This window comes from Cynoglossus semilaevis, chromosome 2 (genome assembly GCF_000523025.1).
Source record: "Cynoglossus semilaevis isolate Cse_v1.0 chromosome 2, Cse_v1.0, whole genome shotgun sequence".
NCBI lineage: Eukaryota > Metazoa > Chordata > Actinopteri > Pleuronectiformes > Cynoglossidae > Cynoglossus > Cynoglossus semilaevis.
The window spans coordinates 7,420,372-7,432,861 of record NC_024308.1 but is presented as its reverse complement, the minus strand read 5'-3'; the positions used below and the strand labels follow the sequence as shown (position 1 = coordinate 7,432,861).

The following is a 12,490-nucleotide window of genomic DNA, read 5'->3' as shown; positions in this document are numbered from 1 at the left end:
GCTTTGCCTCTTGCTGACATCCCGTGTTTCAGCAGAGCCTGGATGGAAGAGCCAGTCAACGAGGATCAAGAATCTTATCAGCCGCCAATCAAACTGTCTTTGTAAAAAAAAAAAAAGAAAAAGTTCTGCTACGTCGCTAACGCTACACTTTGAACTCAGTCAGCCAGATAGAATTTCTCTTTGTATGTAGTAATTGCTGTTTTTAATGCATGGAAAAGCTTCAGTGAACGTATTCTTTTACTAACGTCAATGTTCCACAGTGGAAACTTGGTCTCTGACTTCATCTCCAGGCTTCATCCCCGCAGTAATCTGTAGTCGTGAACACCACAGCTCCCGTATTAGATTACACAAAGCATACCCCAAACCATTCAGCCGCACTTTGTGCTCCCAAATTACAAATGGCTGTTGCGTGCCACAGAAGTGTTGTCAAAAGTTGTAATTATAGGCTCAGCTCAAGATGTGCCACTTGAATCAAACTACCATGTTGCCACATCAGAGAGAACAAAAAGTCGGAAGTTAGGGAAGACAGACTGGGCTTATTAAGAGACAGGGAGCCGTGCGCTGGCTGTCATCATTATGTCTTCGCTGTAGACCAGAGTTGGCAAACACCACAAATTATTTTTTTTATTGTTTTTTTATTATTTATTAATGTTTATGCACCAAAACATTTAATTGTTTTTTGTTTGTTTTGATGAGGATATTCTTCACACTCTTGCTCTGAGTTTCATCTACCTTGTGTCTTGAATGGGTTCGACAGACAAGACACACCGTTATGATTGGAGGACCGCAGTTTCTGTCTGCACCAATCAAACGGAGCAGAAAAATAAAAAGAGGGAGTGCGATCCCTGCTTCATATGCTGCATTTAAATGATTTGCCGTTAAACCAGACAGCATTTCTGTAATTGCAAACATTTTCAACACCAGCTGTAATTAGTGTTCAAGGTGTGCACAACCACAAAAATCTGCCTGGCCGAGACACAACACATCAGACTGTAATTGGTTTCTCAAGATTTATCCAGGAAAAAAAGCAAGAAAGAGTAAATGAGGGAGTCGACACACAGCAGTCAGGGAAGTAGAAATGAGTGAGGGTGTCTTTGATTTCGTGTGTGTGTGTGTTTTACCTGTGGCTCTGCTGGTGGAAGCCCCCCCCTCCTCCTGGGGTTTGCACGCGAGCATCTGTCTGTGCAGATGTAGTGCCTCTGTGGAATGTACAGTATTCCCCTGACTCCCGTCTCCTAAATTGCCCCCGAGGACTTCGCCGACGGCCTCGGGTGTAACGATGCCCTCCAGGGACCTGCCTCCCTGACCCACATCGGCTCCTCTGCTGGGCCTCCTCTCAGGTTCTGTTCGCGGTGGGACCAGCAATCGATTGGAGGAACGGTGGGAAGACACTAGTTCTTCATCTTCAGGGATAGGGTTGTACCAGATCTCTCCTTCATCATCGGCGTCGTTCTCTTCAGCTGGATCCACGTTTCGAGGATATGGAGACACTTTGGTCTGGCCAACGCAGACCTACATGAAGGAAAACGTTCAGTTTAATTCTAAGGAAACCTTCACATAACAAACCAATAAACGTTAGAGCTACGTCAGACCTGGGGCAGCTGGAGGCGAACCGGCCGCATTGGCGCTCCCCCTGAGGGTTTCAGGTGGTCTGGGGAGGGGCTGGAAGGAGGAGGCAGCTGACAGAATCCATGGCTGTTCTCCTCCTCTGCTCCCAGCATGCCCTGGGGCTCATCCCTAGTGTTGTAGGACTTTCCCAGGGTGCTCTGCTGAAGCCAGTTGCGTTTCTTGGACACAGTGATGGTCGTGAGCGGCTGCCTCCACGCCGAAGGCTCGTTGGCTCTGCCAACCTCACGACCGTTAACACAGGGGGTTTGGGCATTTTCAACAAAAGCTGAGGAATGGACACAGACAGAGACAACATGTGTGTAAGACACGAAGAGAAGAATGGATGTTCCAACACCATGTCTGCATCGTCACACGCAATAAAACCTTAAAATCTGATGTTCAGACCTGTCAACAAATAAAAAAAAACATCTGTATCAAGAAACCAATGCTTTTAACTAAATACGTTAGTTACGTTCACCTTGCAACAGAGAAGGTTGGGGGTTTGAGTCCACTTACCCCCTTGCCCCAGGTTGGATAGTGTAAGGAAGGGCAGGGTTGAAAAAACAGGGGCTAATCACTACCGTATTTTCCGGACTATAAGTCGCACTTTTTTTCATCCTTTAGCTGGGTTTGTGACTTATACTCAGGTGCGACTTATATATTAAAATATATAATTTCACATGTTGGTTATTTTCACACTGACAGCCGCTAGAGGGCACTCTAGCTGGCTGGTGCGACTTATGCTCCGGAGTGATTTCTATATGTTTTTTTGTTTTGTTTTTTTCACATAAGTGACTTGCGATTAAATTTAACAATCCCTTGATTGCCAAAAATATTTTCAGCTTTTGAAATTCCTATTTTAGCACCTTTAGAGAATGTGTTTCAGTTATTAATGAGAGCCACATCATAGCTAGTGCTGTGTCACCATAAAAAGAAGAAGCAGAATGCATCGGTTGTCTATGATGATTATGGTCTGTCTCTTTCTCAGCCACATCTCGGCTAAATCACATCTGTTTGTGACATGTTTTTCAGAGGATTGAACATTTGTCAAATAGTTTTAATGGTGAGATGTTTTTTTCCTTCTAAATGAAAAGCACTTCACGTCCAAATTGTCTTCACAGACGATATACTACAATGACAGCTGCAAAAACAAACACAGAGAAGTGACAAAGTGTGTACTATGAAATGTGACAAATAATAAAAATTTTAAAGATTCCCCCGCATGAGTCGGAAAATCGTCTGCCTGTCTTCAAAGCTGCTGCTCAGATGCTAAAAAAAAAACTGTACTGCATATCATGTGTTGTTTTTCTGCAGAAATATGCTTGAAGGAAAAACAACCTCCATTCATGCCTGTGTGTGTGAGTGTGTGTGAGAGTGTGTGTGTTTCAGAGAGAGGTTCTAAGGGCAGGATCCTGCTCTGACATGTACAGCAGACTCGTGTTAAAGACTGTTTTGATCCTGCGCTGCTCCCAGACGAGCCCCTCCACATGCTTCAATGACAACTTCTTCATTTCCCTTAAGGAGATGAATTTCATGCATGTCACACTGGGACAGCAGTAAACAAATTACAGAGGGATTTATTTTTTTTGTACTTAATGGAATTATACACGATAAACAGGACACCCAGAGAGAGACGAGGTGACATGAATAATTTAGAATGGACAAAAACAACAGGAGTTTATTCTGTACATTTGAAGCAGAAAAAAAGCAAAGAAATAAACTAACGATTTTTCTATTTCCAGTTACATAACCTCAACTCTACCGATTGAGACTAATGGTCTCTTTTGCTTGGCTGCGCTTAGTGAAAACATCCTGAAAATGCCTCGCTAAGATTGATTTTCTTCTTGAGGTCCAACTGCTCGCTCTCCTCACCCACAAACACCAAATTTAAACATTCCTCTCATGTCAACAATGCAGGTCGTGATCTGACCACTGGCTGCTTGACGCCTTCCTTCCGCCGAGAATGAAAAGAGCATTGAAAATGTTGTTGTGAAATGCATTCCTTTGTTGGATTATTGGCTTTTTTGTGTGTTAAAAATAGATTCATGATAAAAGCTTCATGATTCATGATAAAAGCTTGTGCTCTAAAACTTTAAGTTTAAGTTTTTTTGTGCTCTAAAACTTTAAGTTTTAAGGGTCAGAACCCTGGTTAAGAACACCTATGAATGTCTGAAGTAATTAACACATGATACAGCAGGGGGCACTTTAAGTTGAGTTAAAGTATTTTCAGCGTACATTTTTCTAGCATTGGGTCTTATGTCACGCAAGATCTCCAAAAAACATCTCTATAATCTGAAATCTTTTTTTTGTTTGTTTTTAATATGAGAATCAATTGTGATAAAAAAAAAGTGACCAAACGTAAAATGTAATGAAAAGAAATTCACTGTTAGAGACACATTTGTTTTCTGCTCCTGCCTCCTGCTTCCATCAGCTCGGACCTGGAGCAGCTCTGACATGTGCAGACTCCTAAATGAGAGGGGGAAAAACATGTTTCTGACTCTAAACTCAGCTCCACAAGTTAATGTGTAGGCCAAGGCTGGCAGCCTATAATAACCTGTCATGGTTTGTTTTCAACTGTTCCGACCTTGTCGGTTCGTGTATCCTTCCAAACTCCCAAAACAGGAAGTGTACAACAACTACGTTCAGAGTCCAGAAGCCTTTAGGACAAAGATGGCGTCCTATTTGTGGACAGCATTAGCTTGTTCAGCTGCACATGACATGTAAAGTTAATACGAAATTCTTGGGTGAAATGATAAGAAATTTTGAGACGTGTAACAGATTAAATTTACGACTAGCTGCGGAGTGCAGTCGCCATTGCACGCTCCAGTAACACGAGATTAGCAGAGGTGAGATGGCTGTGCGTGGAGCTCTTGTCAGCATGCCATCTTTTTAAGGGGTCTTTCATAACTGGAAGAGGAAGCGTGTTCCGACATGAGCAGCATTCCAGACCACAGCTCCAGATTTACAGCCTCCTGGGTGTCACACTCCTCTACGGGAATAACACCTACCCTTCAGCAAGAAAAAACCTTAATAAGTGAGATTTTCGGGCCTTTTCAGTGCTGTCACTTATCAAAGCATCAACACCTTTCTCACTCGGCGTGTTAGTATTTCTCTCCTCAAACACTTTTGACGTGATGTGTTATTAAAAGGTAGATTTTTGTACTTCGGAACATTCCGTCTGGTGGGAAAGACAGACATTATATATATTTGATCCAAAAAATGTGTTGACGCACAAGAATGCAACAGCTTAAACGATTATGTGGGATTACAATAACACTTAAACGATTCAAACTGTCCTACTGAGGAATTAAGAAAGCCAATGAAAGCTAATGGTAAAAAGCTAATGTGTTGACATGGCTTTATAGCCAGAGGGGGAAAAACATCTCTTTTATTTGGTAGTAAGTGATTGATGGCTGTCAGAATCATTAACCTGTTCATAAACACACTGACGGATATAAAAGAAGCCTGCCCTATTGGAGCTTCATCACACAAACCCTGTGCCATCATGGTATGAAAACGATCTGTTCTGTCAGAGCAAAACTCACACCCTTGACCTGAAGGTAACAGATGGTCAGAGCTCATACCAGGGATAAATGCTAGCTGCAAAAACAAAACAACAAAAATGAAGGTGAGTTTGAGGATGTGCTGTAATAAACTTGGATGACGTCGGCCTGATAACACTTGCGTCTTGACCTTGTTTGAGAATAAAACAAGTCTAACGCCACATTCCCAAAGGCCAGGGGTGTCAAACTCATTTTCACTAGCAATACAGTTCTTCTTGAAGGGATGGAGAGTTTACCACAGGGCCTTGAGTTTGACACACATGCCGTAGGTTTTGCTTTTATTTCCGGCATCTTCCCATCTTGTACGTGCAGCACACACACGCGGGCGAGTTTTTCTTCCCAACACAGACAGCACTTGTTGTTGTGTATCCGCTGTTCCAGTGCTTCTCCTTCAGAGGGGAATCTTTTGCAGTGTGCCATACATTCCTGTTGACGCTCATTCATATGGTAATCAGGATCCTCAGTGTGGATTTTTCTTTTTACTTCAACAGAGCCGAGATTGTCTGGGGTGTCACACGTCCGCACTTGCGTCTCAGAGAAGCATCGTGACGCTAATGATATCCAACGTGCCGTGTGTTTTAAACCAGTCGGACCATTGTTGACGGGCACGGTACAGGACTTAACGCTCCGTGTTCCCTACGACTGTGTCCTGATTTGTGTCTGATCACACAAAAAAACACATTGGCCACATTCCTGAACATGCATGAACCTAATCCCTCATCACGTTGAATCCAGAACTCTTTATATAGTAACCGCAGCTGGCAGTCCTGGTTTTTATAGCACTATTCCACATCACAGCTGCGTGAGAAGTGCTAAAGTAGTTTCCACTGGTTTCCAGACACCTACACTGACACATACTGTACACACACACGCACTTAAAACATCTGTAAAGACAGACAGCATTTTATTGCACTCAGACACAATGACATGAACATTTTTTCTATTCCAGGTGGATGAAGCTAAGACTTAATCTGTTATTATCACAGGCATCTAAAATGCATGTGCACGCCAAAGGTGATAAAGAAGAACCAGATCTGTGGTGCCTTGATACGATAAAACAATAGTTAAGGGGCAGTGGTTCCCAAAGTGAGGGTTGGGCCCCACTGACGGGCATGCAGTAATCGCACCAAGTGTAAATATTTTCCTTAATTTGTGCCACCAATGGGGGGTATTGCACTGACTTGTATTTGTATCTCCTTTGTTCAATCATTAGAGCAGATGAACACACATATATATTATGTATGAGCCAAACTTCCAAGTTTTCCTTGTCTGTATTAAGAGGCAATCACCTTTAATTGCCAGCCCTCTCACTGTTGTAATGCCAATCACAGAAAAATCAAATTCTCCAGTGTTCCGGACCTTATTTTCACAACCCCACAACCTTATATTCAGGGGAAGTGACAGCCCTGCTGAGAACACAGCATCCTGTGAGTCATGTGTCTCAGAAATCACTCGACTGTGAACTCGTATGCCTCAGGTTTCTCTTCTATCACCTGATCCATCTTTAGAGCTTCCATCCTCCATAAATCTGTCCAGGTACAGGCGCAGCAAGACAAATTATTATTGTACCTCCACCATCACCTATGTGTTTACCTGAGACAAAAAAACAGCAGATCGGTGACTAAGGTTCTGGCACAGTGCAGAAACCAAACAGCTCGTCGTTCTGACATGACCTGACAGCATCGGAGGAGGAATCTATTACACCTCCACGCTGAACCCTGAGCTATTGTAAATGTAGAAAGCAAGCAGGAATTAATGTAATCATCATCATGTTGAGCAACACTCCGTAAACCTACACCAAAGCAAGTCTTGACTTTACTGGAATTGTGGGATATTTCTGCAATCACCGTTTTATTTATCTTGTTATAAAAAGAAAATATAACAATGCAGCAGTCAGCCGGTTAGCAAATGTGCATTTCCAGGACCAGGTGCCAGGCAGTAGAAATACACACACACACACACACACATGCTCCTGCCTGAAACTTCATATTAATGTGCCAAATATGAGACAGGTATCATCTCACTCTGCCAAAGAGCAAATACATGCAACGCTTATGAAATTTTATCACTTCTTAACATTGTTGACATGAAGATTCAGGAAAGACTTTGATTACTGTGTTTTTTTTTTATCATTATTTTTTTTAATCGGTTTCTCCGTCTTAGCCATGTCGACCGAGGACAGATGTTCTCCAACAGAAACAACAAAATGATGCCTTCAGGGACTGTGAAGATCTGTTTGTGGTGTTTATGGCTCATTTGCAGCTTCAACTTTGACTGACACACCACCTCCCGAGTTCAGACCGGGCCAAAACATGACTTGTATGTACTGCAGCCCGCCTGCCTGCTGCCAACACCGCTGCTCTGCCACAACACAACAAAACTATAAATCCTGCAGATGAAACTACGAACGTGCACGTGCAGTGAGAAGGCGTCACTCACCCACTGCTAACTCAAGCATAAAAGTGACCAAATTTGTTAGATTTTTCACACTGATGAAAAGACAAGTCGGGACAAATTAAACAAGCTTCTGTCTGATTATTGTCTTATGACTTATTACTGAGGTTTCACTTCCAACAAACAGCCCCGGGAAGGAACATGTGTATTTTTAGAAAACATCATATATTCCCCAATTTATGCAGTAATTACAATTTTTTTTCAAACCAACTCTGCAATTAAATCAAATTACTCAATACTTCAACTGTGTGGTTTTTTTTTCCAACAGCTCTCTTTTAAGCACAGGACGGTCCAAGGTTGACCTTAATAAATACTTAATCAGTCTTCGTATTGTTCATTTGTGGTGAGGAGTTAAGTGACACAACGCAAACTTGTCCAACAACAGGAATGGCATTCTAAATATTCAATCCACAGTCTCTTTAAAATGCAAGTTACCATGGAGCTGTCCAGAGCAAACGAGTGGGGAGGAAGGTGACATGACTGTGTGTACCACCCCCCAAACCCCCCCCACACACACACACACCCTCTCCTTTAGTCCATACACACACACACACACATGCTCCCCTACCACAAAGAATAACAGCAGTGGCTTCGCTCCTGCTTCAGATTCCTCTGGCCACAGCTGTGGAAAAGTTCAGCGAGGGACAAGAAGACAAGAGGGGAAAGCTGAGCGAAACGAGGAAAATATGCGAATCAAGTGTGGAAGAAACCTCGGAAAGAAATATTAAGGGACGCTGTGTCTTTATACAGAAGGGGGGAAAGAGCTGAAGGGGAAACGTGGAGGTATGCTGAGGCAGCAGTGACTGGAAGTCAGTCGCTCCACAGATCACACTCTACTGTGTTTCTAACAACCTGGCAACCCCACAGTTTACTACAACATACACAGGCAGATGTACCCACGCTGCCTCTCATGAATATTCAAACCCGACCAGAACTGTAGAAAATGACCGGTAGAATGAAACTGGAGCGCTGCTCTTTCAGATCTGTCAGGCAGCCCGTTTCCACATCCTCTAAAACAAAAACGTCAATACAGAAATTTCCACACAGGCAGTTTCCGAATCCTATGATTAAACTGGCGGAGAGCCGTTGTTTGCAGTCATTTGAGGTCAACCTGGACGAAAAGTAAAGTCGCATTCTGACTAAAAACATGCAAAGTGTATTTCACGACTGCGTGGATGGAGCAGAGTCGGTGGCTGTGCTTGTTCAGCATCCAGTTAGTTGTGATGGACGGGAGCCAGGAACTGACAGCACAGGCTTTTTATTAGAATTATCAGGAAGTGTCTACTGCCAATGTTTTACAGCACGTTTATATTGGACTGTAAATGAAAGAGCTGGATGTGTGAGGATCCCAGTGAAGGAACATCCACCAGTAGTAACATGAAGGAGAGGCATCCTGGACAGAACATTGATCAGGAAGATCATCTGCCAACGGTCCTTTATATTAACATTTAGCACAACACAGTCGGGATGATCAAACCTGACCTGTATAGATGTAACTACTCCATAACATATTAATTAATGTTTCTGCAATTGATTATTAGTTATTTAAGTTAAAAAATGTTTGCTGCTGTGAAATAGAATTTTTTTTTATATTAGTTATTTAAGTTAAAAAATGTTTATTGCTGTGGAATAGAAACATTTTTTTAATTTATATTTAATTTATCAGGTTAAGAGACTCTGCTGTATTGAGAGTTTTTTAAGCTCCTGCGGGCCATACAAGATGACTTAGTGGGCTGCATTTGGCCCCTGGACGTTAGGTTGGACACGTGTTCTAGACATAGAAGGTCAGACTATGGTGATTAATTTAAAAAGAGAATTATAAAGACAAAAAGCTGAATAAGTGACACTTGGTTTCATGACACAGATGTTTTCAACCGTCTTTAAAAAAACAGGATAATAAATGTGTAATTCCATCAACTGAACACATCGCTCACCCATGCAAACACCGAAACATTTCACACAAAGACAGGAAGTCAAAAACCCACCACCAACACAGAGCACCACCGCAACTATAACAGAGAGTGAGTTAGTTGTTACTGAGCTACACTGTGAGTCATCTGACCTACGACCTGATGTGGTGCTATATTAATGCAGTGTGGTTAAAATGCACTTAAATTAGTGTGAAGGACAGAACCCGCCACCAGTTAGAGACTCTGTAAAAAGGAAAGCAAAGAGATTTGAGGTTCCCCCGTCCCTTTGCTTTGCATCCACCACCAGATGTGGTTGACTATGAGGGGAGGAGGAGGAGGAGGAGGAGGATGACAGTAATCAGACGTGAAAAAAGGGATGATGAGAGCCCTCTGATGTGACAGGATCCACAGGAGTTGAGGCCACTCCGTGTAGCCCTCCTACCTGGCTGCTGCAGTTGTGGTGACTTGTGTGTAGGAGATTTTGTCTTGCCAGACTTAAGCCCACGGTTAGACGTCTGGACCACAGGTTTCGACCCACTGTGGCTAGCCTGGGGACTGGACTGGTCCTGGTGTGGACCTCCAGCGCGGGGTAAAGATGAGCCCTCTATTCGCTGCTTCATCTCTGAAGACAGCAGGCGGCCCTTGTGCATCCACTCTTGCATCTTGTTGACGGTGACGCCGTGGCCCTTGTGGAGCACCTGTGCTCGGGCCCCCGTCATCAGCTCCCCGTTGTTGTGGTGACCCTGATGAGCTGATGCCTCTGTGTTGCTGTCAGAAGACCCTGTGAGGCTGTTGACGGAGCCGCTGCTCTCGTTGAGCTCCCTGCCGGTCTCCTCCTCAGCACCAGCGTCCTGCAGCAGCTCATCACTGCTGATGGCGTTGTGGTCAGAGAGCTCGCCCTCTCCTCTCATGATACCCTCCTCGACTTCTTTGGACTGTGTATCATCGCAGCTTTCAGATCGCTGTCTCCCAGTGACCTTAGCAGAGGTGATGAGACCCTCTGGGTACCTGATGGCTCCGTCACTAGCGGAGCGCTGTATTGATGGTCTTGACTCGGTCACGGGAAGGTCGGCCATACTTTTACTGTTTAACCTGCCTTTGAGTTCTGTCTCGGTGTTTCCACTAAGACACAGCAGAAGGGAGTCGGTGTCTGACACCTGCTGTGGGCTGGGCTCTCCTCCTGAGGACCAGGAGTCGCTGTCCATGTTTTTGGCAGACGACCTGGAGCACAGACTGTCTCTGGAGTGGCTGCTGCAGGACGAAGCGGACAGAACAGCACTAACCTGCTGCACGTCCATGTTAATATCATTCATAGCATTGATGAGGAGATAATAGGCCTCTTTGAGCTGGTTTCTGAGTCTGTCTGTTTCCTGAGCACTGTTGCTGTCATGGAGCTGGCCTTTCTCCTGACCTGACGCTGGCAGCTCTGCAGCCTCGTCACTTTTAACTCTAATGGTTTCATAAAAGGGCAGGATTTCATTGTCATAATAATCATCCTCGCTGTCTAACGAGTATCTGATGGAGCTCTGTGTGGCGCACAGGGATGCCATGTTTATGTCGCATATTTCTAACTCTGTAGGGGAAAACGTCGGGCTCTGCAGACTCCCTACCGTCCCTTTAATCTCCCCTGCATACTCTGGCCCGTAGCTCTCAATAGTTTGGAATAAAATGCTCTCGTCTATGTTTGTGGGAATGGCATTTGGATGCAGAAGTGCCGCGCATTGGTGTGAGTCCGTCTCGAAACTTGGATCGCTGTCAAAGCCCCGGTTGTCATTGTTTTCCTGCAGGGACACAGCGGCTCCTACCATGTGCTGGGACTCTGCCCTGTCTCTGGGCTCTGGCCCCTCACTATCAGTAATAGCTGCTGTTCCCTCTGGATGTTTACCTCCCCCCGTGTGAGTCTGGGCTGGTATTCGGCACAAAACGTGCTTAGAATTGTCCCCAAACCCAATGGAATCCCCGACGCTGCACTGACGCGGCACCGAGACGAAGTGTTTTCTCTGGACATGCGGTGCTTTCAGTGTGATCTTATCTGCGGGTCCCTGGTGGCTCCTCTCTCCCAGACTGCACATAAGTTCCCCAAACATCTCCTCTCTTTGAAGTGCGACCCCCAGTAGCTGCTCATTAACCCGAACCCTACCCCCTGCCCCTGCCCCGTCGCAGCCCTCTGGAGGACGCGCGGCGGCGGACTCCGCTGCGCGTCTCCCCCGGACGCCTCCAACCACTGCCGCCCCGTCAACGCAGTTCTCGTACGTGCTCATTCGCACCGTGAGCAACACACCCGGCAGCTCGGAGTTTGTCTGCGTCTGTAAAACTTTTTCTTTACCTTCTCGGCCCCCGCCGTTCGCCGCTGCAGCAGCAGCAGCAGCAGCCGTAGCAGAAGAACCGTATCCACCACCAGCGCCGACCGTCGCTACTTTCTTGGCTTTCTTCCCCCGGAGTTTGGCTAGTAAAGTCCTCCGCAGAGGATCAGCCATTCCTTTCTTTTGCCTCCAAGTTAATTCCTCCCGGTTCCTTTCAGCGCGACGCCTCCAGAAGGAAAAGACCGAGTAGCTTCTCCGCGCTCGCCGCCGTCAAAGCTCGCCGGGCGGACAGGGCTCCTCTCCATTCTCCGCTGTCACCTCCGCTCTGTCGCCTCATTCGCTCGTACACTCACTCACTCCCTCAGTCCGGATCACTGAGCTCGACTCGACTGCACCTCCTCTCCCTGTTTTCCCTCCCTCCCTCTGTTTCCTCCCCTCTCTCTCTTTTTGCTGTCTCCCTCTCTAGCGCCTCACCTCCACCTCATGTTTGCAGCTCAGATGTTTGGCATATTTTCTTGGCTCAAAGTTCAGGGACCTCGCACTGAAGGTTTATGGCGAGAAAGATTTCAGCAGCATGGCTGCTTCAGGGAAATGAACTGCATAATGTATTTCCTCACTTCTGTGAAAGTGAAGTACAGACGTAACTGCAGTA

The 12,490-nt window shown here is 45.2% G+C and overlaps 1 protein-coding gene across 2 annotated transcripts in view; it reads right to left on the bottom strand.

Annotated features, from left to right (window-relative positions):
- syde2 (synapse defective 1, Rho GTPase, homolog 2 (C. elegans)) overlaps positions 1 to 12,287 on the bottom strand; it is a 41,321-nt gene extending 29,034 nt beyond the window's left edge. Inside the window, exons 1-3 of one of the 2 annotated variants that reach the window (XM_008334186.3) lie at positions 9,978 to 12,287; positions 1,593 to 1,894; positions 1,122 to 1,512 (exon numbers count right to left, since the gene is read on the bottom strand). In XM_008334186.3, the coding sequence (XP_008332408.1) occupies positions 1,122 to 1,512; positions 1,593 to 1,894; positions 9,978 to 12,012 (2,728 nt within the window). In that variant the 5' untranslated portion in view covers positions 12,013 to 12,287. The remainder of the gene's footprint in view (positions 1 to 1,121; positions 1,513 to 1,592; positions 1,895 to 9,977) is intronic. The other variant, XM_017031262.2, reaches the window with a different exon arrangement.
- Positions 12,288 to 12,490: the final 203 nt, after the last annotated feature.